This window comes from Leptinotarsa decemlineata, unplaced genomic scaffold, assembly GCF_025532065.1.
Source record: "Leptinotarsa decemlineata unplaced genomic scaffold, Ldec_3_MD MMD2_tig00026307_RagTag_RagTag, whole genome shotgun sequence".
NCBI classification, from domain to species: Eukaryota; Metazoa; Arthropoda; class Insecta; order Coleoptera; family Chrysomelidae; genus Leptinotarsa; species Leptinotarsa decemlineata.
The window spans coordinates 10,729,073-10,757,048 of NW_027412681.1; the positions used below are offsets into that span (position 1 = coordinate 10,729,073).

Consider the following 27,976-nt stretch of genomic DNA (forward strand, 5'->3'; position numbering starts at 1 on the left):
AGGGCAGCCGGAAATTGGCCTGACTCACAGTATTGTTTGGGCTCTGCGATTCATTTTGTGGTTGTAGATGCCTTACAACATTGTTTAGGCTTTGCGGTTCATTTTGCGATTGTTCTTCGCGTGGAACATGGAATAGATGAGGGTGATGTCTACCTCCTTAGAACATCACGATTTCAAAAAAACACTTATTCGGCATATGCCCAAATTTGAGGCAGAGGAAATATAATTTTAGGTTGAGAACATTCTTTCGTCTTTCATTTTCTGATAATGCAGAGAATTTCATATGTTTTGATATAACGTGGTCCAGTTTTTCACATAAAATGCACTCACTAGTTTTATTCCCTGAAGAACTATCTCTTTTGGAAATTCCAATGGTGTTTGGAATCCCTTCTAATCGCATTGACGTTTGAATTTTTCCAATGAAAACTTTTGGAAGCTTTTGTAGATATACAGATTGAATTGACGTTTTTATTTGTGGTTACCATGTTTTTCACCATGTTTTAATATTACCAGCTTTTTTCGTCTTTTCTATCAGCGACAAAATGATCCATTTGGATCTACCATAATTGATTTCTAGCGTCTTGATAATTTTTGAGGCGATTTTTGGGGAAATAAGAAGAGATTTGACAGTTTGTTTTGCTTTGCCCTTCATTGCTCGATCTAAACGGACAAAATTGTCTCCATCAGATTATCCAAGCTGGTCTGTAGATTTTCTAAAGTTATTGATGAGAAGAGTACTTTGAATAATAACATACTTTGGGGCCATCAAATTTTGTCTGCTTTTATAGTAAATTAAACATTTTTCAATACATCTTCAGTAGTGTTTTTGTTGGATTCATTTTAGGCCAGAGATATCAGATCTACCTTATATGTCAGTAAACATTCTTATGAATTCAAACTACAACTTTGGCTGTGGCCAAAAGCCAATTCTTTTCTATTCATCGATGATGGTATATCTTCATTGGGCTCTTATTTCTCCTGGCATTTCCAAAAGCATGAAAAAAAATTCACAGTACACCTATTTTTTACAATTGTATTTTCAACGGTATCAGTCAGTATCAGACAAGATAAAAAATTTAACAGTGTATTTCCAAAAGTTTTAACCGAACACAGTACAAAGAATATAACTATAACTTATTCAAATGTTATGTATATAAAAGAGACAAAGAACTGTTAAGAAAGTATATGAATATATATGTTATATAGATAAAACATATTATGTACATTTTAAATGAAAATTTGAGTGCAAATAAAAAATAGGAAACGATAAGTTCTAGCAGAGTTCATTGAAATTGATGATTCCCAAAAAATGTAGTAATCAGAAGAAACAAAATCTAAGCTGTTATTTTGACTCTAATTATGTTTCGAACATTAGTGCTAGTCAATGACAGCTGTTCAAGGGTAACAATTAGAAAATATTGAAGATGAAGAACACAGAATGTGCTCTAGGCTTGTGTATTTTCTTTACTCAAAATTGGGTAGGCTTGGTTTTTTACCTAGAATGAATTTTTTCATGGGTTTTCAAATGATAATTTTGAGAGAATTTTTTTGCACAAATTTTACATTGAAACCGTTTCTCTCCAGTATGAGTTATTTCATGTTTTTTCAAACAACTACTCTTAATGAATGACTTTAAGCAGATGTCACATTGAAAGGGTTTTTCTCCAGAATGAATTTTTTCATGAGATTTCAATATATAATTTTGGGTGAATGACTTAGAACAGATTTTACACTTGAACGGTCTTTCACCAGTATGATTTTTTTCATGGTTTTTCAAATGATTACTTATAATGAACGACTTCAAGCAGGTTTTACATTGAAATGGTTTTATTCCGGTGTGACTTATTTCATGTCTTTTCAAATTGCTACTTGAAACAAATGACATTAAGCAGATTTTACACTGGAATGGTTTCTCCCCACTGTGAGTTGTTTCATGCCTTTGCAAACTACAATTTGTAGCAAATGACTTTGGGCAGGTTCTGCAATGAAACGATTTTTCACCAATATGACTTATTTCATGTCTTTTCAAATTACTACTTGAAATAAATGACATGGGACAGGTTTTACACTTAAACGGTTTTTCCCCTGTATGACTTCTTTCATGCCTTTTCAAAAGACAATTTTGACTGAAAGCTTTGGAGCAGATTTTACACTGGAATGGTTTTTCCCCTGTATGACTTCTTTCATGCCTTTTCAAAAGATAATTATGACTAAAAGCTTTGGAGCATAATTTACATTGGGATGGTTTTTTCTCATTATGAGTTCCTTCATTTCCTTTTTCTTTCGAGTATTCTGAGCAAATTTTGTATTCTTCATAATCATTATTTTCTTCAACTGAATTCACAGAAAATTCTGATTTGAATGATTTACTGCTTCTTTCTCTTTCATATAACGCCTCACGTTTCACATTTTTGATAGCAAATTCCTTTTGATTAACTATTGATAATGTGTTTTTCCTCAAAATATCATGTTCCTTTTTTTCAGTTATTTTATCTTCTGTTTTTTCACAACGAATAACTCCAGGATCTGTAATAAAACCGTTTTTCACCACTATATGTATCATTATATAAAGGACAGGTCACAAAACATTTATCGAATATAAATTATACCTGTGACAAGCATGTCTGTAAAATATTTTGAAATTTTAAATTATATAAAAACAATTGTTTTTTTACAAAAATGTAAGATTAAGAGAAAACCTATTTTATCACTATTTTTCTTCAATAAAATATAAATAACATTGTATAATTTAAAAACTTTCTTGGAAACCAATAGGTTGGTTGGAAAAGCTAGAAGTGAAAAATGAAAAATAACTTTCATGATGATCTCCTACCACTTAGTAACGGCTACATCCATCAATTTATTGAAATCTAAAAGTATCTGAAATTAACAGCTACTCTGAAGATCTCTATCTATTTATAAACCCTGATGTTCACTGAATTATTGTATAACCAATTATATTTATATCAGATTTTAATGATGCTTTGATATTATATTCAGAATACACACTATATTCTGGATATGTTCCTATCATTTAATAATCAGTATGACAAATAATTTTATAAAGTTGAAAAACGTACATCTAGAGTCTAAAATGGGTGGTGAGGATAGATAAATTTTGAACTAAATCATAGAACAATTCTCCTCTCTTAGAATTCTAGTGAGTGCACACACTTTCAAATCCACTGAAGCACGGTTTATCAAGTAAAAGTATATGATCCATTGTTTCAAAGCTTCTACCGAGATCAAAGTACTACATTGGCTGAAAAGTCTCGGGTCTAACACATAGATGGCGCTAGTCTTATTGCATTCACCGCTTTTTCAGTTAGTACTAACATTCAAAAGGTGGCTGTTGAAATTTCATTATATTTTATTCATAAGTTTGTGAGTTATTGTGCTAAGAGTAACACTACTTTTGTTATTTTCAAAACAATGGATCAAAAACAATTTCGTGTTTTAGTTTTACACTGCTTCTTGATGAAAAAAAAATACCGTTCAAGCGAAGTAATGGCTTGAAAAGTGTTATAAGGACTCCGCTCTATCAGAAACAACAATAAACATAGGTTTGCTGACATCAAAGGTGGTCGTTTGAATGATCGAAAAGTGAAGTTGCGTTAGCAAACATTGTAAAGGTATTAAAAGAACGTGTTGGCTTTATATTGCATGAGCATTTGCCTATGTGAAAGCTCTGGGTGCGGCACGAGCTCGCTGTTGACTAAAAACAAGAACGTCTTGATGATTCTGACCAGTGTTTGGCTATGTCTAAACATAATAAACCCGAATTTTTGCGTCGATATGTGACAATGGATGAAACATGGATTCATCACTTGACTCTGGAATCAAAACAATCTTCATCTGAGTGGAGAACAACTGGTGAACCTCGTCCAAAGCGCCCGAAAGCACAACAATCGGCTGAAAAGGATATAACCTTGGTATTTTGGGATGTGCATGGTGTAATATTCATCGACTATCTTGAGAAGGAAAATACCATCAACAGTGAATATTATATATCGTTATTGGAGCGTTTGTTTCATCAAAACAACGCTCTGTGCCACAAGTCAATTAAAACAATGGCAAAACTACATGAATTGAACTTTGAATTGCTCCCACGTCCATCGTATTCGCCAGATTTGGCTCCCAGCGACTACTGGCTGTTCGCATCTCAAAAAAATTCTCAGAAGTAAGAAATTTTCCTCGAATGAAGAGGTTAACAGAACAGAACATTTATTTCCGTGAAATACTATTTACATGAATACATACAAATTTATAATAAATACACTGTTTGTTTGCATTTGTTGCGGTATTTCGGCCTAGAAAGGCTTGAGGAAACTATTACCAATTGATATAATTTCTTTAACCTAGACTACCTAGACCTAGAGGGTACAAGGTATATAACAGTGGTAAAAATAAAGGCCAAAATGTATCTGTAGAGTGTTATCAAGATTCAACAGATTTCACAGACCTATTTTGAGGCAGAAGATAAATCGTCCTACAAAAGTGGTATTGATATGTTAGAGCGGCGCTAGAATGATTGTGTGGCTCTTGAGATTTTCGATCATATTACATTTATCTTCAAAGTACAAACTTTATCCATTATATTTGAGTTGGCATTCATTGATATTTCTTGTTTCACATATAAATCTTATTGTATTTGAAATTTGAAGCCTCTAATACATGAATTCATAAATTTAGGAAATATATTTCCAGAATTGGAAAAAATTACCTTCTTTAAGGCCACATTCCTTTAATATATCCTCATGATTTATATAATCCGGTTTTGACTCCTGGTATTCTTGGCAAAAACATTGATATCCATCAATGTCACCAGTGACATCTATTTCGTCATTGAATTTTCCGTTACACACTATACAAAAGTCAGATTTCACTAAACTGTTTTCAACTTCAATATTTTCCATTTTTAAATTCAATAAGTTAAAAGAAACGTCTTCCTTTTCTTCTTTTATTGGTTTCATATCCCTATCGTATAAATTTTCCAGATTGAACATGGACTTTCCATTAGTCTGCTCACGGTGATGCAAACGGGGAGTACTAGAAACATCTATATCATTTTGCCCCCGTGAACTGAACCTTAAAAATTCGTCTGTTTCAGAGGCTCCGGTATAATCGTTGCAGACGATTTCTAATTTGATTTGACTTCTTTCAAATTCTTCTGTATCCATTATGAAATCAGAAATATTGTCTTACAAAAATATTTCCAAGAAAAACATCATAACAATAACATAACCCTACTCCAGTGATAAGTTAAAGGTTCTTCTTCTTCTTCTACCTGCTGATTTCTCCCAGGCTTCCTTTACGACACTATTATTACCAGCACTCTCCTCACTGATGTTACGCAATAAGAACTTCGTCCTGGGAGTACAGGAGTCTTGCTTTTCGCATTACTGTACTCCTTACAATGTCCTTGTTACAAATTGATTAACTTGTCAACTATTATATAATGAATTATTGAATTTCATCTTCGAAGATAAAAATGAAAACAATAATAAAAATCAATTGGCACTCCGGGGAGACTTCATTGATTCCAGTGGCGCATTTGCTTTTTCAGCTGCAGGAAAACCCGGAAAAACCTGCAGCACCACATCATCTGAACGTCTTAATCTGCCAATGTCCTCTCTTTCATAAAGAGGCTCATAAAGAGGCTCTCCAGAGGCTCCAATAGATTCAAAACATCGACAGAACACTTCGTGACACGACTATCGTCAAACCGTTTCGTCTTCGACCAAGGCGTAATAATGACAAAATTCAACGCCAGAACCACAGTGAACAATGACTGCATGAATATTATAACAGTGGTCTGCTAGATTGAAATGTTCATCTATTTCGAACCTTCGAAAGAGTTTCTTGCTTCCGTCAGAGGTTGAGTCTTGTTTGAAGATCATCTATCTTATTATTAGATTGACTGGTGCCTCAGCTATACTTGTTTCCTCATAACAGTCAGTTAGTTTGGCCTACGTTTGGCAATACAGTCGATCATCACCTGTTAAAACTTCCATTTCCAGGTGATTTAACAATAATCTTTGCACGGACTGATTATTAGTCATATTAGGAAACGCTAGATGAAGTTCCAGAAATTCAAGTTTTCGCTACCTCTTGAACATTTACTACAAAATAAACATCATTGCAATCCTACTACCACCATTAGTAGTGGCGACCTCTAACCGGCGTGAATGGAGTATACTCTTCATAATTCTCGTTAACTCTACTTCATATATTTAATGTAATTCTCGCACGTTCAGCAACGGTGAACAGCTACAACACAAACTGAGTTCCATCTCCAACAAAGGCGTCCGCGTACCACCATGTCAGAGACGAAACTGAGGTTGAAGATTAAAAGTGCATAGAAACCTTGGTGTTTGAACACTTTCGTTTTTTTTTTATCTGAATGTTTTGATGCAAGAAATGAGATTGACCCAACTTTGTTCACATGTTGATAGATGGTGCAAGAATCGAAATATGTCGCGCGAAAAAATATTTCACCTGATATCAATTTATTCCCGAATATAAACAATATTGACAATAAAAGTGCGATAATAATGATAATAAAATGCAGTATTGTCCAACGAACATCATGTATTATTATTTCCATCAGTCATTCCCTATATATACATATATATATTCACACACATATATAAATGTAAAGTACAAATCATATTAAGATAGCTGAAATACAGGGTTAAGATATATATGCACAAATATAGACATACGATTGACAATTTCATCCAAACACATACAATACATGCGGATACTGAAGAGAGATATTACACATTAAAGGAAAAATATCATAAAAGTTTAAAATATTGAAAATGCAGTATGCCATACTTTGTCTACATAATAAAAATACAGATGATGACGTGAGTTAGAGGAAAATGTCCTTATATAACTCTTCTAAACTGTAATAGGATCTACCACATGATAAATCTTTTACTGATTTTCCAAATTTTACTATGGCTTGGTAAATGATTGAATATTTCAAGACTATTGTAATATACTAGTCTTTGACTAGAATTGAGGTCAATAGCTTGAAGGACATATTTATTGGAGTAGCCGCTAAATATCAATTTATGTTTGTTAATCAAACAGACTGTTTCTAAAATAAAGATTCCAAAGACTGTCTGAATTTTATGTAGTTCGAACAAGGATTTGCAGCAGTCTCGACTTTTGGCATTGCACATGAATCTTATAGCTCTTGTCTGAATAATGGAAACAGTCTGCAATTGAGTTTATCGTCAATAATTACCACCAAAAATTTAAAACTAGGTCTGTTTTCAATCATCTTGTCTGCGTGCTCTGTTGTTAATAGTATGCTATCAATAAAGCAGCGGAATGATATTAATTTTGTTTTGGAAACCTTAATTGGCAGCAGATTGGAGTCGCATCAGATTTTTATTTTCTATATCTGAGCTTATAATCTCGTGGAGAATACATACAGTTTTATTACGCCATAATATTGTAATATCATTGACATTGCCAAGCTGCTTCACTTGAACTGTGCTCAGCACAGCTATAAATGAAATATTGAAATTTATTGAGAAAATATTCTACATGGAGACGGGGTCGAAAGTAATATCACCATGGATATTCTATGCATCTTGTTTAAACTCGAAAATATACAAGATCGAGAATTCAAAGTACTAATATCATTTTCCATTGGTGTCTCTGATATGTTAATGAAAAATGGAAATATACAAACATTGTGACCTGGTTTTAAGAATGGAAAATGGCATAAAACTAAAAACACAAAATAAAACAACCTAAAAACATTCAACAATGAAGAAATTAGGTAGCCAACAAAAAGAAGAGTTCATAAATTCATGGATCAGCTCTCCCTTCCATTCGGAACGTTAAAGCATTTCTATGAAATCAATCACTTTTTTAGCAATATTGAAAAAAACTAATTGTAATTCTATATGTTTGAAAATTAAATAAATAAGGTTCATAGCGCATAAGTACCAAAGTCGCACCCAATCTATATGTCAGGTCAGTTGTGTTTTGACACACTAACCGTTCTCTTTCTCTCTGCTCTATCACAATACACCGAGCAGAAAAAGCAAATTTTTTTTGGCGGGAATGACTCATTCTGGATGCCAACAAAACATAACCGTACATTGACAGATAAAAATTGTGACTTTTCAACATTTCAAGGTCAATCACAACAGGTTAATAGTAGTAGTAGTTCATCTCACAGTAATGAAATTAATTTTCCTCACCAAAATAAATCAAAATATTTACAGTTAACTCAGGTTTTTATATAAATTATTACTAGAAATTACTCTTCTACGAATATTATAAATAAATTATATAATATGGCAGCTCAAGTAGAACTCACAAGTACTGAAACTGAAATGGAAAAATGTTATGAAAACTATATTATAATCGATGTTGGGGCCAACTTGACTAACAAAAAGTACAGTAGAGATTTGGATTCAGTTGTACAGAGAGCCAAAGATTCAGGTTTGAATTCATTTGAAAGTTGAATGGTTTATTCTAAAATATAATATATGTATTTCAGGTGTTCAGAAAATAATGGTTACTGGTACTTCCGTAAAAGCCAGTAAAGAAGCTTTAAGACTCACTAGGATATATCCAAATACTCTGTATTCAACTGCAGGTGACTATTTTTTTTTTACAGATATATTCATTGTTTGTCAGCAACACCAAGGAGTAAAATAGTAATGAACTTTACTTTTGATAATTTCTAGCTTTGTTAACACATCAATGTAATGTGGATCTATCATTCATCAACCATTAGATTTAATAATAATTTAATGAGACATCTTCCTGTTATTTTGGACAGAACATTCATAAAAGAGATTGGGCAAGCTTATATAATTTTCTAGTTGTAAATTCAGCATTTCAGTATTATCACAGTGTATTTAATCACTATTTTGAAGTTCTTTTTTCACTTAAAACTAAAAGTTTATAGTAATGTAAAAAAAGGAATGAATTTTGATATTTGTGAAGTTCACAAAATTTGCAGAACGCAGTGGACGTCCAAATGTAATAACACCAAAAAAATTTTAAAAAATTCACAAAATCGTTTTGAATGATTGAATAGTGAAATTGCGTGAGTTAACTGACATTGTAAAAATATCAAAAGAATGTGTTGGCTTTATATTGTATGAGCATTTGACTATGAGAAAGCTCTGTATAGTAGGGACAATGTAACATTCAAATTGAAAAAAAAACACTAAGAATAATACAATAAATAAAAATAAATTAAAAAAAAAACAAATAAAAATATGTGAAACTACAAAACTGTCAATCTATTTCAAGATATATTCTTTAAGTTGTGTTTTGAACTTCTTATAATTAATTTTTTTTATATTGTTAGGTATTTTATTCCATAAATTAACTCCATCATGAAAAATATATTTTGTATTTGCCGTGTATTATGATCATGAATTGAATTAATTTCGTCGTAACATGGTACTGAATGTTTTTTAATATTGTTAACGTTATAAATGAAAATGCATATTTTGAAATGGTATATTGGTCCCACATCCACCTTATTCGCCAGGGACTACTGGCTGTTCACAGACCTATAAAAAATGGTCACCGGTAAGCAATTCTGCTTGAATGAAGAAGTTATTGCTGAAACTGAGGCCTATTTTGAGGCAAAAGGTAAATCGTTCTACAAAAGTGCTATTGAAATGTTAGAGCGGCGCTGGAATGATTGTGTGGCTCTTGATGGCGATTACGTTGATGAAAAAAGCCAATTTTGCACCAAAAAAAAATACGTTTTCTTCCTTACAACCCGGGACTTTTCAGTCCATGTGTTATTACACAACTCCAGTCTATTCCAGAGTCCATGGTTAGAATAAGTGGTGCTCTGTGAACCAACCTCATTATTGTCAGGAAGTGAATTGTAAACATTTATAAGAATGAACTAAAGTGAGTTTGGGATGCATATTTTTTTGGAATTATTGAATTTATTGTTTGTTTGCGTATACCTAAAACGAATTAAAAAAATTCTAATCACTCAGGAATGGCTGATTCTATTTCCATTGAAAAAAATTCCTTCTTTCCATTAAAAAAAAGTTGAAAGCGCCCTCTTGGTAACAAGTGATTTATCTAATAAAAATCAAAAGGAATAAAAATGATACCATTTTACATAAACTGTGTCTGATCTTGATATCATGTCCTGTTCAAAAGTTAAGAGGAGGGAAACTATCCAAACTGTAAAATAGTAATAATGGTAGCTATTAATCCTTGAGAACACAAGGATCATTGACAAGTTAATAAACAAAATAAAAAACAGAAAAAACTCAAAAAAAAACAACAAACAAAGTGTTGATATAAAAATGCTGTTAACTTTCAAACTGAGGTAAAAATTCTTTCTTGCTACTTATCTGTAATTACTTCCTGTTTGTATATTATTATCTTTCAAGGAATACATCCGCATGATGCCAAATCTTATACTGAAGAATCCTGGGAGGAATTGAAAGAGTTAGCTAGTAATCCGGAATGTGTAGCTATAGGAGAGTGTGGCTTGGATTATAACAGGAATTTCTCAGAACCTGAGGATCAAAGGACGGTATTCAGGAAACATGTATGTTGACAACTCATATGTGATGAGAATCTGAGGTATAACCTCTAAAAAATCGAGAAAAATACCAATTCCCATCTCTTCTCTCCCATGGTTTCTACACTTTATCTGAAAATGTTTCTCTTCATAGATTGAACTTGCCATCGAACTCAAGAAACCTCTGTTCATACACGAAAGAGATGCCTATGAAGATTTAATAAAACTTTTAGAAGAATTTAAAACTACACTTCCTCCTGTGCTCATTCATTGCTTCACAGGAACCTCTGAACAAGCACTTGGATATCTCGATAAAGGATTTTACATAGGACTAACTGGTGAGTAGGTAATATTCAAACTCATATTTATCAAACAGTAATTAGTTTTCAAGATCGCAATGCATTTTGAAAACTTTTTCATTTAAAATTGTGCATTTTGGTCTGCTGAGGTTGAAACTTGATGTTCTAACTGCAGTCTACTTTCGATGATATATCCACTCCTAAGGTAAAAAAAGACTATTTCTGGAACTCACCTCTGGAAATAACTTGTGAAATAACACATTTGCCCGATCTCATACTCAGACCTTTATTTGCTTGTGACTTTTTTTACAAAAAACATTTAATTTTCTCAAAATTGTATATATACCAGCAAAGTACCTATAGTTATAAACTCAATTGGTTATGAAACTAATGAAAAGCTTATCATTTCTTGATTGTGATAAAAAAATCTTTTTGGCATTCTACTTTTTCATCATTAAGAAAGTAACTATAATAAAAATCTCTTTACATCAGATACAAACTGGAAGATTTAAGAACATTACACATGAACATTGAAATACATGAATATAACATTTCCCCATTCAGTTAGTTCAACAAATATAGGAATCACGGCTGGTTTGGTTGGTTTCCGGGCTTTTCCGTGGTCTTCTTTGGTTACAATCTCCAAACGTTTCAACTTTAACCGTGGCAATCATCTTCAGTGGCGTGGTTGAAGTACTCTTCTTGACGTATCAACTGAAACGTTGCAGTTGAAACTTTTGGAGATTGTAACCAAAGAAGACCCGGAAACCAACCAAAACAGTTCTCCAAATATTCTTGGGAAGTAACTCTGTAGGTACATAGATGTGTAGATCATGCAAAGAAGTAACTTTCAGACACAAACTGGAAGAAAAAGCCCTCCTGAAACAGCTACGTTCGAATAAACATTTAAACAAATACTGAATTATACAAAAAATACTTTTCTCTACTCTACAGGTGGTCGGTAGCCGGTCGGTTAAACGTGGGTGCTTTGTTCACTCACTCGAATTGACCGCCGTGTTGGTCGGTGGTTCAAGTCCCAGGCTGAACCATCGATTTTCACTTGCTATCGTCCAACTCGTGTTAATCACATGTTAAAAGGTAAGACCTCGTTAATCCTTATTTCGCACAAGTTTCGACTTCTGAGGGTTATCGTTCGTAGGGGTGCGACAGCTGGTTAACGGAAAAATAAATTTTAAACAGATTTTTTAAACAATTTGTATTCCAAACATTCGCTATGAAATTGAATCAGGATTCCTACACAATATACTAAATTGATATTACCATCAAATAACAAAAATGATAGTGAAACGACCAGAATATTCAAAAAGTTATTCCTGAAAAGGGTTATTTTGTTGAAATATTTTTATTCTGTGAAAACATTTGATTAGTGATTTACAGCATGAGATTGTGAAAAGACCAGTCTCATTACCAAAAGTCAGTTCCTGATTTAGTTTTTCAACAGTCTGGAGCGCCAAACTTTGACTTCAGATTCGTAATGAGAGGACAAAAATAAGTTGAAGTGAATTCAATTGGAATAATACGATCCTGAAAAACGAATTCTCACCTGCCAATCAATTAATTGTCACTTTTTTGTATAAAAAATATGTTTTTACAAAGTATAGGTCTATAGTACAACAAATGCTGACAAAATAAACGAATGGACATTCAATACTTGTAACATTTAAAAAATTCAAACAGTTTGAAATAAAAAAACAGAATTTGAACCTGTCTTAGAATCTGTCTTCAACATATTCTGCCAGATTGTAATGAGTTTTTGAAAGTAATGTTTTTCATTTGGGCGGGCTAATGAAGAACAGAATATTTGTTTAAATTTTTGGGAAAGAAACATTGTGGCTTTCTACTTCTTGACATAAAAAATGAGGGAATTTTCCAAAGAAAGGAGGGAAGCAATCAATTTCAAAAATTATTTCCATACAAAGATGTGTAGATCACGCTTTTTCTTCCAGTTTGTGTCTGAAAGTTACTTCTTTGCATCATTTTCACATCTTTATATAGAATTAATTTTTTAAATTGATTGCTTCCATCCTTTCTTTGGAAGATTCCCACATTTTTTGTATCAAGATGGAGTAGTAGAAAGCCAAAATATTTCTTTCCCAAAAATGTATCTCTCCTGAAAATATACCCTTTCAATTCAAATTTGATAAAATTGATGGAGAAATATGCATATCAAGGTCAAAATCCATAATAAATTTTGAAGTCTAACTACTGCTTGTGTTAGTAGTAATAAATGATATATGTAAAACTTGAGGAAAAATACAAATTTTATAAAAATCGTATTTGTTGAATTAATCATTCCATTTAAATTCCAGAATAAAAAACATTAATATACAAAAAATACTGTCGTTACAATTACATTACATTATTTAATGTGCTTTCTGGCTGCAATCAGCTGTTCGCATATGAAGCTGAAACATTTTTATTCAAAATTAGTTTTTATACTTTGGAGGACCTTTGTTATCAAAAAACTCAACAGAGTTTCAAATGTTCCTTACATAGAAGAAAATAGTGACAAATTATATAAAACATAAGCTTTTTTATATTGTTTGACCTATCATCTGTACACTGTATGTTAGATTGGTGAATAAATATTATTCTACTGAAAAATAATGTAATTCATTTGGTTTATTTTGTTTAAGGTTACCTTTGTAAAGACAAATCAGATACAGGCGTGAGAAAATTACTAGAGGATGGCTCTATACCGTTAGAGAGACTAGTTGTAGAAACGGACGCACCATTTATGTACCCGAACACTCGAGCCTCAAAATTGCCAAATCATGTTAAAGAAGGCTTGACAGAAAGGTAAGGTTACAAACGTACCGACATATATTTACATTCTTGCTCTTATATTATTCACCTTTCTTATTTATATCAAATATAAAAGCTCTTGACAGAGTGACTTTATTCAAACTTTTCAGTGAATAAATTCTGAAATACTCATAACCTTCGGTGGAAAAGAGCAAATCATTTTATAATCATGAAGGGGTTTGTTTCTAGTTTAATACCACTGCTCCCAATATTCATTTGGACTAAGCAGCAGTTTCATTTGGACTAAGCAGCAGTATACTAATTTATTTTTACATGTATTCAACTGAATACCAATGTGTGTCTCATTGTTCCTCAGGTCACACCAAGTTTATGTGCCTTTGTTGACTCGTTTCAGTAGTTGTTCACCTGGAAATATTTTTCTATTCCTATTGATCTGAATTTTCAGGGAGTTGGGTATATAAGAGTGATTCATCTGTCTCTATGGTGATGGAAGCGCTATATATAAGTATCAAAAGACTTCCTGTTACTTTTAACCTTTAAATGTTATAATATGTAGATCTACTAAGTTTTTACTATTATATAGCAAATTTGAAGAAATTATCAATAATTAAAACCTTATCAGTTATGTGGTAGTAAAAAACATCATGTGATGACTGATTTTTTGTAACCCAAGTAATTATTTCATAGACAGCTTCATATGTACCAACATACTGTCTACTTAAATCAAAAAGTTGTATCATCTACATATGCAATTACATTTTCCATTGTCATTGCCTCATTTTACTGTTATGGATTTATTCTATATATCTTGGATGATAACAATTTGTTTTCTGTTCTCAAAATAAGATTTCATCAAGTCTTGCACCTTTGAACTTGATATATTGTGATCTACACACAAAGGTTCTCGAAATAAAGCACAATCAAAGGCTATGAATAATCAGTAGATTGGAATTTAACAGTCGAGATCAGTTTCAGTGCTCTGATTTTTTGTAAAACCATGCTGATATGATATCATGTCAAAGTAGTCGTATTCTGTTATGCATAGACTAATGATTTATTTTTCTTGACATTTTTCTTTGTTTCTCTGTACTTTTGAAGATATTGAAAGCAAAAAGAGCTCTTTTCTAAACAATTATTACACAAAAACCTATTATAAATGAAAAAATGGAAGAATTATACCTCTTAGCGATCGTATTTTCAGTATGGGATGAAATTTGTTAATTATAAATTGAAATATGTATGTCAGTTAATTTCAGATAAAAAAATAAGAGATACCATATATTCCTTAGACATAATTTTCTTAGATAAAGTAAAAACAATACATTACTTAGCCAATTAATTTTTAATTTCTTTCAAACTAATCTAGGACTGCTACTTACAAGCTAACTTGAAATTAACCATCAACACTAAACATAGAAAATAAATGCGTCATTGATTAATACAAAATGTATCCATAAGTTACAACTATTCTTATTATAATGAGAATTTCAATTCAGAATGCATTGCATTATCTCTTTAGGTTCACCCACTTTCATATTAAACACTTAGTTAAAAGGAGCTCAATTGTATCAAATAAGGTTTCCAACAAAACTCCACACAAGCCTACAAAAGGTCGAAAGGGTCAAATTCCCTCCCCCAGCCAACCCCTACCAACCAGATTTTACTCAACGAACTTGACTGAATTATTATATTTATAAACAACATTTAAAATTGAAAAAAAAGTATTACCATTCTTATAAACATCCTGACTAATAATTACATTGAACACATCCCGCTACCTAACACAACAAATTACATTTCGAGAGGATGTTCGTAATATAAATATTAGATTCAAGGGAATTGTGCACTTTCTAACAGAATAACAATTATTAGACGATCGTTCTCTTATCAAGTCTCACGAGTTTATAATTCAATTCCGCAAAATTTTAAGTCACTAAATATATTTGTTTTTGAAAACAAATGAAGGCATTTCTTCTGAGTAAACAAATGTCTTAGTAGACATGGGAAATTGATAGGCTATGATTTATTGTGAATACATTGATTTTTTCTCAATTTATAGCCGTATTCGTGTACTTATGTGATTGTAAAGCTTTAAGTAGATTTAGAAGGTAATTAGTGCGCTTTCAACATTAAATGTAGTAATTAGTTATCTTCCTCGCTTGAGAGTAATAACAGAGTTCCATGTACTTTGCATAAAATACATTGATCACCTGATCTTCGGCGTTTTCTCGTAATTACCATATAATAAGTTATTAATGTAATTTTTTATAAAAACATAACTAGTTATGAGAAATAAAGACCTATTATTATTATAATTATTATTATCAATAACAAATATTTGATGTAGCAGAGCCATTTCTTGACAATCTTCATTTGAAAGGTTTCTTTAATCAACAACAAAATATATGAATTTGAGGGAACTGTATACATACTCCTGATTAAAAACCAATAAACTAAGGTTCAACATAATGTATTTTTAGTTTTCCAGGAACTTCCGTCTGTGAATATCAGTGTTATTTATTTGGCTTTGCTTTGTTAAATTTTGAGAGGAATCGGGAATCTGTGAGTTGTAATTTTCCTGGTATCCTCCAAAATAAACTTCGAGGTCAAGGTAAACATTTTATTTTTAGATAAATGACGATGTTCTCGATAATAAACTGAACTTTGTGGTCTGTTTATTTGCAAGTTGTTCGCCTGGAAAAGATAAACATTTGTTTTGCATTTAAGTCAGTGTTTTTTAGTCTTAATCTATCAAATCAAATATGAATTTTTTACAGAAAAATGAACAAAGTAAAAGTGATGTAGAAATTTTGTAGAATAATTTCTGAGATTTTTCATTAGTAGTATGTAGTTGGTATTTCTATGAGTAGTAACTCATTTATTTTTAGCAACTCTGACACAAAAATTATTTTATTTTTGTTTTCAAAGTTTCAAATATTGCGTCAATGTTTTGATAAAATATACAAATTCATGTTGGAAGGAGAGGAATAATGTTAATTTTGAAATTTATTCATAAGTAGCTATTGTGTTTTCAATACTGTATGATACACTCATAAAAACTTGGCATCTATAGAATAAGAGACCCTGTTGAGAACTTTTTAGAGTACAAAACATCTGGTATAATAATGAAACGTCACAAAATATTCGAATCAAGCATGGGGTACCATAAGGGTCAATAATGGGCCCCTTGTAATGTATATTATATATCAACTGAGGAATAATAAAAAAAAATATCGAAATACCATTTTGGCATAAAAAGGCTCAATAGTGTAGTTTCTAGAGGAGTACACAAATTGGCTTATTGCTGTTTGGTACATTTCCATCTCAACTATGGGATATTGATTTGGGAAGTGTCACCTGCAAGTAAAAATGTTTTCATTATGTAGAAAAAAAATAATCAGGAACTTGGAGGTCTTACAGCCTGGGAACACATAGGTGTAGTTTGTGAAATTAAGTATGTTATTCACTATGAATAGTGAATAACATACTTTATAACACTGTATGTTATTCACTATGAAAAAGCTACTGTGATAGCAAAACATGTGATATTTTTAACAATAATGTTTGTGAAGATCAAATCGTAAGGTGTAGTTTGTGAAATTACTATGGATCTTCAGGAAGTAACTGCTGAGTCAGTCGGAAAAAACTTAATTCATTAATTTTAAGATTTTAACTCTACTTTCTGTATTCTATGGAGGCAGTATTGTATGAACATATCAATAAACACAGGGAAAATGACTATACAGAATGATTTCATTTGTATAAAATGCATAACGCCTTTTTCAAAAAATGGAAAAGTTTCATTCTGAAAATATTTTAAATTTGTATTTTCTCAATTATCCCAAGAAACATTAAATGTTTATGAATAGGAATCAACTAAATTACCTGAAGATACAAATTTAACAAAATAACGAAATATTGAACAAGAAAACAGAAGTAATTAATATGAGCAGTAAATATTAAATTTGTTTATAGTTATTGAAAACTAAAATATTGAAAAACAGTTGAATGTGAAATTTTTCATAATTAATATAAAAATTAAATTGATGGATGTAGCCGTTACTACGTGGTAGGAAATCATAATGAAGAAAAGAGAAATGAAACTTTCTGTGTTTTTTACCACTTTTATTTATAATGTTTTTCGAGATCAATTGCCCTAACACCAAACTGATATTTTTGCACTCGACGCGCGTTTCGCCAACAAATCAATTTTCTTCTCCTGAGGATGCTAACTTTGTTGGCGAAACGCGCGTCGAGTGCAAAAATATCAGTTTGGTGTTAGGGCAATTGATCTCGAAAAAAGTTATTCAATCACTTTTATTGTATAAGTTAGAAAATGTCCGTATAGGACGAAACTGCGGTAACGTCAGTTACAAATAAAAGTGGTAAAAAACATAGAAAGTTTCATTTCTCTTTTCTTCAATATAAAAATTATTTGGATGATTCTGGCTATAGGAAAATCCTGTATTCTCAAAACATTTCATTAAATACTTTTTCAATTGATTTTTGAGCAGTTTTAGACTTTTTCATTTCCTCGGGAATTGAAAGGTACAGTAAAAAAGTGGCTGAGTTTAAAAACTTTCGATATTATTAATGAGTTTTTTTCCGTTTTTTCAGGATGAGTACCAAACATTTATGTCAACTTGTTCAAGGTGATACTTCAAAATCAGTGTGATAAATAAATTGTTTTTCAGGTCGCTGACATTTTTGCATCGCTACTGTACTTTCCAAAGAAACGAACCTTGCTCTTTGCCTGCCATAGTCGAAATGATCGCGTCATTTATGAAGAAGAAGCCGGAAGAAGTGGCGCTGGCTACTTCATTCAATGCCATGAAACTGTTTGGACTGTCGTAGTCCTATCCTATTTATTCATACAACGAATGCATATCAAAATAGAACCCTGCACCATTCTTACAGCGAGTAGTATCTTGTTGAATTGTCTGAATGTTTTTGTATAATGTAGGTATATGCTCGTTACAAGTTCGGACTTCCTTTGCCTAAAAAGTCGTTAACAGATTTGAAATTTCAGAGGAACAAATAGAATGAAAATGAATGAAATGTTAAAATCAATGGAATCACTAAAAATTACCTGAAGAAAATATTCGGGCAAGTTAGTTAAAATCATTAAGCAATTAGTATTGAAATTTATAAAATGTAAGAACGCTAATTAGCTAAGCAAACAAATTATTGTGACCCGAAAAGAAAATGCATTAATAAATGGGTCAAAAGTGAAATGTGAATAATATACAGACTAGAAAAATGAAATGAAAATAAAATAAATGGTGAAAAATGCAAACAACGTTCCAATTATCAGTATCCACAATCGTCTTCGGGATTAGTGGTTTCCATATCTTGCATATTTCCACACTAGCCTAGCTGAATGGGTCGTTGTCCAATGTGTTATGCAGCTTCAGTGTTTTTTTTCTGTGTATGATTTCAGCTTAAGACCATTTGATGTCATGTTGACAAATTTTTAAACTCATTGCTTGTACTTATTTCTGTATTTTAAATAAGTCATTGGAATATTTAGGTTCCGTAAGTTTTAGTATTTTCAGAAATTCTAACATTATATTCATTTTATTTGTTTTTTTTAACTTTGGACAAAAAGTTATTCTTCACCAAAAGTTTCAGGACTAAAACCTAATACGCAACAATCGGTTATCAAATTCTTTCAGTCCTATACGAGGTTTGCCAAAAAATATGAATTTTGCTCAAGAGTAAAGTAACTCTTCAAGACAATATCGAAAATTTTATACAAAACAAGATGATCAGAATTGAAAATTACATTACAATATGCGCGATTGTAATACTTTATAATAAAAAATTAGGTTTTTTAATTTTTTACAAATATATATTCACTTTTTGAATGTATTTTATTTTCATTTAATGTTTATTGAAATTAATACAAAAGTGATAACTTTTGTTTCTTGATGTTTTCTAATTATTTTACATGTGTAATAATTATAATTGAATTTTTGTTATTGTAGAGAACATTTGTGTATAATTTATAAATAACACTGTTTGATATTGGAGCTGAATTCATAGTTTTTGACACATCTCGTGTATGACGGAAAGAAGTTGATAATTGATGATAACATTTTCGGTTTTAGTTCTTGCAGAACTTTTCTAGAAGTTTTCTATATGGTTCCTACATATTGAGATATACTGTATATTTTTTAATGATGATGCCTAGTACAAACCACATTGTAAAACTAGTTCTCGAGCTGAATAGTCTTGAATTTCACTAGTTCGGACTTCTATTGTCTAATATATTAAATGATTTGAAATCCCTGAAACATTTAAAAAAAAGAAAAATTAAAAATGAATAGCTGAAAATAACAATTATATTAAGCAGAAAATTACTTGAAATGAAATAATAGTGAAATAAAATACAAGTAAAAATAGAACGATTGAACAAAAAATAAAGAAATATAAATGAAAATAAAAAGTTAAGAGATTCCAAGCCACGTTAGTTCACGACGTTTTGATTGCTGGCATCTACAATCGTCTTCGGGTGATGACTGGACTGATTCCTCCGAGAGATGACTATGGGTCGTTCGAGTACTTTCACTTATCCCCGCTTTCCATTTTTCCGCTTCACTGGTTCAGTGGGAGATGACTGTTTGGCGGGAGTTAGCCACTTTTCGCTTGATGATGGGTTTCCATATGTTGCGTATCTCTACGCTAGCTTGGCTGAATACGTTGTTGGACAGCATGTATTTAGCTTCCTTGAATTTTCTCCTAAACCAATGTTCCTCTCTGTGTATGATCTCATCTTGGTACCACTCGATGTTGTTTTGATGGGTGAAAACATGGTCTGCTATTCCTGATTTGCTGGTTTCTCCTCGCTGTGTGTGTTTCTTGTGCTCGGCAATGTGAACATTCAATGGCCTCTTAGTTTCACCAATATAAGATTTTCCGCACTCAGCGTTTGGTGGCCTGGTTTTCGTGAGGCTGCTACGGATAATGTTACCGGATCTGAAGCAGGTTCTGATGTTGTACTTGGAACTAATTCTTCTTATCCTCTCCGATAATCCTTTGATGAAGGGAAGTGCAAGCACTGGTTGTGATGGCTTCTCTTCCTTACGAGGCTCCTGCTGTCTTTTAGCCAAAGTCTTTTCTACCATCGCTTTGGAGTAGCCATTCCGTTGAAGATAATTTTTGATGATTTCTAGTTCCTTCTCGAGATCTTCTTTCATATTACAGAGCCCGAAAGCACGGTCTAATAGGGTCTTGATGATTTCTCTTTTAGTCAATTGATGGTGGTTGGATTCGTGGTTCAGATACTGTCCCGTGTGTGTGGGCTTTCGGTATACAGATGTTTCCCACTTAGTGTCGGTCCTCTTCACCAAAACGTCTAAGAATGGCAATTCGTTGTGAATTTCCGTCTCCATTGTGAAAGTGATGGTAGGTCTCATGCTGTTGATGTGTTTCAGGAAGGCGTCTAGTTCAGTATTCCCGTACTTCCATATTATGAAGGTGTCCTCAACATATCTCAATCAGACTCGAGGTTTCTTCAATGGCCAGAAACGTCATGAACTAACGTGGCTTGGAATCTCTTAACTTTTTATTTTCATTTTCATTTATATTTCTTTATTTTTTGTTCAATCGTTCTATTTTTACTTGTATTTTATTTCACTATTATTTCATTTCAAGTTATTTTCTGCTTAATATAATTGTTATTTTCAGCTATTCATTTTTAATTCTTCTTTTTTTCTAGTTGCTTCAGGGATTTCAAATCATTTTATATATTAGACAATGGAAGTCCGAACTAGTGAAATTCATCATGAAACATTGTCAATCACCTTCAAACAAACACTGAATAGTCTTGTTTTAAAGAAAATGATGATATTTTCCAATGGTTTATTGCTATTGCAGTAAATATCAACATATATTTCTTTTCAAAATAACATTTGGCTTACGAATAACAGAAACTTGAATATTAAAATAGTAATTTCGTCACGCGTACTATGTCATTCAAATTTTCAATCCTTTCATTTGTGCGTGGGATTGCACCTTAAAAAATAAGACTGAAAAATCTCCTGAAGAGTCCTATGAGTTGGTCTTAGGAAGCAGTTTTATCATAAAATCGTTTTTAGAATGAATTATCCTTTTTCCAAGTTTTATTAAAAAACTCAAGATGTACTATTAACGCTGTAAATAATAATTAACTCATATTTTTTATATATGTGATTTAAAAAGTTGGAAATATCTAAAGTTTTTTTAACAAGATGATCTAATAGTACAGGATCTGAAGAGAGGTCATCCTCCACCCATTTGTACAGATGGGTGCTTTGTTCACTCACTCGAATTACTGCCGTGTTAGACGGTGGTTCAAGCCCTATTCTGAACGATCGCTTTTCACTTGCTATCGTCCAACCCGTGTTAGGAATCACACGTTAAAAGGTTGGACCTCGTTAATCCTTAGTTCGCCCAAGTTTCGACTTCTCAGGGTTCTCGTTTGTAGGGGTGCGACAGCTGGTTAACGGAAAAACAGATTTTTTAAACAGAAACATAATTTTTATTGAGTTTCAAACAGACGAAACCATCCCGAATATGTTGCCTATCAAAAATATGTTAATGGCTATCCTCAATCTGATGAAAAAAAGTCCTTAATCTAGCGCGAAGCTTCATAGTTATGAAGAAAATAACGAATATAGGTAAGCCTAAATTTAATTTTAAGAGTCCACTCTTCTATTGAAATTATCTGTAAAAACTGTAAAGCTTCTAGGTGGATTAAAACAAAAAAGTTTAATAAAAAATAATTACTTCAATTATTGAGAGTAATTCACGGCGATACTGTATAATTTTACTAAATAACATTGATTTGCACAAAAATTTGGACTTGGGTTTTACATATCCTTATTTCAAAGTTGAATCTGTACTGGCGGTTGCTTTTAAGCTGGGAATTGATGCTACCCCTTCTTGAGTGTGAATTTTTATTTACTGACAGTAACTATGAGAAAGGATAGATTGACTGATTCCCAAGCAAATTTTGTTCTATAAAGATTTTTCTGAAAGTCAAGTTTTTGCCTTTCTACTTCTTCATCTTTATACAAAAAAAATGTGGGTATCTTCCAAAGAAGAAAGCAATCCATTTCAAAAAATTAACTCTATACAAAGATGTTAGATCATACAAAGACGTAACTTTCAGTCACAAACTTGAAGAAAAGGCCTTTTGAAACGGCTACTTTCATATAAGGTGTTTTCTGGCGTTTATAATCATATTCGAGCATGTATTCAAAAACGATTCTCAGTGACGTCATTGATAATAAGATTCGCCAGAATGGAATGATTCAATTTGTGTCAGATGTCAAATTCAATAATAAAAACAAACTATTCAATTTTCTTTTTTCTTTAATCGGAATCGGATTGGTGCATACAATTTTTTACATAAATATTACAAATGTAGCTGCATTTTTGAAACCAGTGTACCAGATTTTTTTTTTCTATTCAGAATATGAACCAACAACAAAATTTTTTCCTAAAAACATACCCCTTTCAATTTGATATTTTTCTTCTTATTCGGTAGTGAAAGTGTCAATTTTTCAATCAATAAACGTTTTCAGGCATTTTTTCGCTAATGACTCAAAAAGTATTTCACCAAAAAAAGTTGCTTATAAACAACAAAAAGAATGGTTGTTTTATTGTGTCTGTAGACTCAATATGAAAGCAGTAATATCTTGTTGAAGGTTGGTTTGTATTATTCAAATGCAAAAATTATAAATTGTGAACTGACAAAAAAACAATTTTTTTTGGAATCTCATAGAACCTTTTGTAAAAAAATGTAATTTTTATAGTCTGTAAAGTTCCGAGCATTGAAATAAGTGAGTTGTGACAATAATGTCAGTCCCTATTTTTTTGCTGACAAAAAATGTGGAAATGACCTGCTAATTACCACCCTGATTGAAAATAACCGTTATCATTTTACAATTCACTTCATTTATATACTTGTAATATACTATATAAGTTACCAGTTTGAAGTTTTAGAATAATTTTGAAGGGAAGACAACTATTTGCAAAATTACAAAGATACCATTTTCACTTAAAGCTCTTTTTTTTTCAATACTAAGCACTTAAAACCAGTCAAACATCTAGAGCATATTACAAGTACCAAGGTGAAGTGGACCACCATTATTTTCGTCATAATTCGCTTAGTTTTGATGTCAGGGGCTTCTAAAATAAAATGAAAATAAAGATATTTTAGAATACTTCAAAAAAGGTTCTGAAATTTCCTCGAATTAGTTCACGTTGGCGTTTGAGGAATGAGAACCAAGCTTCAATTAGCTATTCCTCCGTTTGTATTGGGTCACTGAGTTTTTTGAAGTTGAACTCGAAAAATAGATTGGCTTTATTGGTTGCGAGTAAGTCGAAAAATATTAACTTTCAGAAAAAACTCTATAGAACCAAAAAAGTTTGTAATTATTCCATCGATTCATTCCTGGACTTATTTTTAATGAACCATCTTTCTCTTCTGAGAAGAATGGGAGAATGGACGGCATTGAATTTTATGGGGAGTTTCATTTTATGGCGGAGTTAGAAATAATAAAAAAATGTTTTCCTCTTTGATCAAAAATCAATGAATCTGATGAACTCGAAAATTGCCAATGATAACAGCCGTGTTGGCTATTTCAATTAGTGTATTCATTAAAAGATGAAAAAATACAATCTTATGAAATATGGATGAATTAATGAAAAAACAATATATTTCAAAAACTATTGAATATAAAAATAATAAAAATTCCTCTGTATAACTTGTTCAATTTATGACTTATTTATTTTGTAGAAATTCATATTACCTATAGGATAAGGAAAATTACTTTTGTCTAATTTCTAAAATTTTTATTTGTTGAGATGGGTTTCAGATTATAAAACTTATCTCAAGTAAATCCTTATATATACAATGATCAATGGTCAATTTCCTTTGTGTAACTTCAATACCTGAAATAGACAGATAAATACCAAAAATGTTACCTGAACTATGAATATCTTATCTGAGATAACAGATAAGGTCTTGATAATTGAGGTAACATTTTTGTTATTACAGGTACCTAAAGGACATTGACCATTAAGGATTTACCTGAGGATGGTTTAATGAACCAAAACCCAGTCATAACAAATTGAAATCCTAGTAGAAATTGGACAAAAGTTATTTTCCCTATCCTATATTTCCCTTGGTATAAACATGAAAAAAGATATTTAGCATTGTTTCACATTTTGAAGTCTACATTTTTTTTATTATTATAAATATGACATTAGTAATGTATGAATAATTCCAATTTGTCTTTGAAATTTTCTATATTTTATTCACTATCATTGGATAAAACGAGTAAATATTAGAATTTAAACAAAAATTGAATCCTTAAAGATTAACTCAAGGGTATTTTACTCAAACAAGCTTACCTCATCAACGAATGCGACTGCAGAGAATGTTTTTCTGGAATTGGGACCACTTACGGTTGAACGAAAAGTTATATTCAATTGACTGCCGTGTTGGTAGGTGGTTCAAGCCCTAGTCTGAACGATCGATCTTCACTTGCTACCGTCCAACCCGTGTTAGGAATCACACGTTAAAAGGTAAGACCTCGTTAATCCTTAGCTCGCACAAGTTTCGACTTCTGAGGGTTGTCGTTCGTAGGGGTGCGACAGCTGGTTAACGGAAAAACAGATTTTTTTTTTTTTTTAATATCGACCTTGTTGAACTATACCTCTGAGAATGAAAGTTGTTATCTAAAAAACAGTCGAATGGTACCTTATATAATGATTTTGTTATCACCTAATATATCTTAATATAATATTTTTTCTTTCCTCTATCATTTGTGGCTCGAAAACTAGTTTGACCACAGGATTAGGATAATTTAACAAATAGTAAAAATGGTGCGGGTCCTTTATCAAAGAAGTATTCTACTCCTCTGTAAATCCAACTCTCTAGTTTAAAACGTAACAATGTAATGTAACCCAAAATATGTATGTGTGTTATGAGCTTTCTTGCCTTACAGGAGCAGAAAACTTTGTTCAATGTTCTTTGTCAAACATAGAATTACCGATTTTGACAAAGATTCTCGATATTTTTACAAACTATTTATTAATTGTTGGTAGATTTTAGTTTTCGAAAAATTGTTGCCATAGATTAGGGAAAGTGTATAGGAATTTCCTGCTTATTTTTACCGAGACATATTTATACAAAAATTATATATTTTTTGATATTTTAGGAGAATATAATGATTATTTACTGTAAAATGCTATATTATTTGGTGGGTGCTTTCAAAAATTGACATATATTTGTGAACACTGTCATATTCAAGATATTTTTACATAAACATTCAAAAATCATCGAATTGGAAAAAGATTTCAGATCAAAATTGTATATTTCATACGGTTTTTGAGAAAACTTTAAATTTGTTATAACGCAGTGAATTATTTATTTTTTATTCTAGGTTTTGCGTGCTTGAATAAAAGTATATGTGAGTTGAAAAATTATTGCACATTGCATTGGTTAAAGGTATCTTTTTTGAAAATAAAGATCATGATGAGTATTTTTATGCATGATATGCTTTGGGAATATGTTGCTTAGGAAATATAGAAATATATTTTTGTTATCTCATTGATAATGGTGCCTTATTGAAAAATAAATGAATATATTTCTTGTATTAATTGTGTTTTATTTCTTAAAAAATCGCCAACATACTAATTGCACTATTCTTGATAATAAATAAATTGTGTTTAAGACGTGTTTCTCTACACGATAGCTTCATTAGTTGGAATGGTGTCCAGTCAGTCAACTGATGAAGCTACAAATTTTCATGAAGTAACAGGTCAGTCTTTTCATGATACTGACTACAGAAAATTTTTTGAATTACATCTGCCAACAAATATTGGTGAGACTCTTTTCAAATGGTGACAGTGATTATTGTTTAAACACTACGAAGTCCTATTTTCATTCATTCATTAAAAATGAAGTTTTACCAAAAAAAAGGCCTATCCAATTTGGGATTGATACTTATTCAAATTATCTTGTGTGGAAATTCATATGGATAATCCTTTCGTAAGAAAGAAAAATGTTACTTCTAATTTGTTACTTCTCTTAAATTTGTTTTCAAGATATTTTAGTTTCTCAATTATTCTAATGAAAATCAAGGAAACACTACTGAGAGGATATATTTTGGAGTTATGCAAGAATCTAGTCTTGGTCCTGTTCTGTTCCTCATCTATATTAATTCAATGGCACAATTGAAACTTTATGGAAAACTTACAAAAACAAGTTTATTGTAATTGTTTGAAAATGTCCTTACAGAACGAAACTGCAGTAGCAACATTAGTAACGAATAAAAGTGGTAAGAAAGTTTTATTTCTCATTTTTATTGATCTCCTACTACGTAGTAACGGCTACGTATTATAAACATTCAATGGACGAAGATTTTAATAAAATCACAGATTGGATAAAATAGCATAAATTACCTTCGGGTTATAAAAAATCTTCTTATAGAAATGCTTCAAAAAAAACTTTTAAATTTAATTATAATGAAGTAGGATATAAACCAGTCCTGAAACTTTGAGAATTCTATATCCATGAAAAATTATCATGGAAAAATCATTTCGAAAATATAAGACACAAGCTCTCCCCAATAATTGGTATAATATTTAGAATAATATACTATATTCCTCATACTACCTATTAAACTCATATTTTCAATAGTGGCTATAGGGGATTCAGCTAGTAGTTCTGCAATGAAGCCATTACAAAAATTTCAAAATAAATGAAAATGTATTTTCAAATAAGTTTATCGGGAACCAGCTAGAAATTTATTAAATTCAATAAATCATTGTATACATGGTGTCAATTTGAAATTTCCCATTCTTCCATTTAACAATATAAGGAATCGAAAAAACAGCTCAATTTTATTGTCATGCGGAACACTTTCAGGGACAATTTTTAGCCCTCGTGGTTCAATCCCTAGGAGGGGTAGATGTTACCCATGAAATTTTAAATGGGAAGGAGGTCAAGTGGCACATCATTGGCGTTCAAATCTGCTTCCTATGGTACCCTGCAGGTTTTATGTCCGACGTTTCGTATACTACTGCGGTAGACATCATCAAAGGCGATGAAGTAACGCTCGAAGTGCTTGAGTGGTTGTTCATACCGCAGTAGTAGACGAAACGTAAGGCATATATATATATATATATATATATATATATATATATATATATATATATATATATATATATATATATATATATATATATAATTGGATTGAGGATCTTTAAAATGCTTGCTACTTTTGCTAAAATGTGAACTCCAATTTCTCAAATATGTCTCATCGAGAGGAGATTGAGGTTACAAACTTAG

At 31.4% G+C, this 27,976-nt stretch overlaps 2 protein-coding genes across 3 annotated transcripts; one reads left to right on the top strand and one right to left on the bottom strand.

The window, feature by feature from the left end:
• Positions 1-1,015: 1,015 nt before the first annotated feature.
• LOC111506303 (uncharacterized) lies at positions 1,016-5,286 on the bottom strand. Of its 2 annotated transcripts, none has more exons than XM_023161336.2 (2): positions 4,724-5,277; positions 1,016-2,526 (listed from the first exon to the last, which is right to left on the bottom strand). In XM_023161336.2, the coding sequence occupies exons 1-2, from the start codon at positions 5,178-5,180 to the stop codon at positions 1,493-1,495; spliced, it is 1,491 nt and encodes a 496-aa protein (XP_023017104.2). In that variant the 5' UTR covers positions 5,181-5,277; the 3' UTR covers positions 1,016-1,492. The 2 variants fall into 2 exon arrangements, with proteins under 2 accessions (XP_023017104.2, XP_023017105.1); XM_023161337.2 differs by lacking the exon at positions 1,016-2,526 and adding an exon at positions 2,533-3,912 and having other exon boundaries at positions 4,724-5,286.
• Positions 5,287-8,133: 2,847 nt separating this feature from the next.
• Positions 8,134-26,279, top strand: LOC111506126 (3'-5' ssDNA/RNA exonuclease TatD). The gene is made up of 6 exons (XM_023161116.2): positions 8,134-8,472; positions 8,531-8,629; positions 10,410-10,570; positions 10,698-10,881; positions 13,500-13,662; positions 18,324-26,279. The coding sequence occupies exons 1-6, from the start codon at positions 8,325-8,327 to the stop codon at positions 18,481-18,483; spliced, it is 915 nt and encodes a 304-aa protein (XP_023016884.1). The 5' UTR covers positions 8,134-8,324; the 3' UTR covers positions 18,484-26,279.
• The last annotated feature ends 1,697 nt before the right edge of the window (positions 26,280-27,976 follow it).

Coding starts and splice junctions, on each gene's coding strand:
- LOC111506303 (XM_023161336.2), bottom strand. CDS start 5,180: ATGGATACAGAAGAATTTGAAAGAAGTCAAATCAAATTAGAAATCGTC. Junction 2,527..4,723: donor GGAATGTGGCCTTAAAGAAG/GTAATTTTTTCC, acceptor GTTTTATTACAG/ATCCTGGAGTTATTCGTTGT.
- LOC111506126 (XM_023161116.2), top strand. CDS start 8,325: ATGGCAGCTCAAGTAGAACTCACAAGTACTGAAACTGAAATGGAAAAA. Junction 8,630..10,409: donor TACTCTGTATTCAACTGCAG/GTGACTATTTTT, acceptor TTATCTTTCAAG/GAATACATCCGCATGATGCC. Junction 10,882..13,499: donor ATTTTACATAGGACTAACTG/GTGAGTAGGTAA, acceptor ATTTTGTTTAAG/GTTACCTTTGTAAAGACAAA.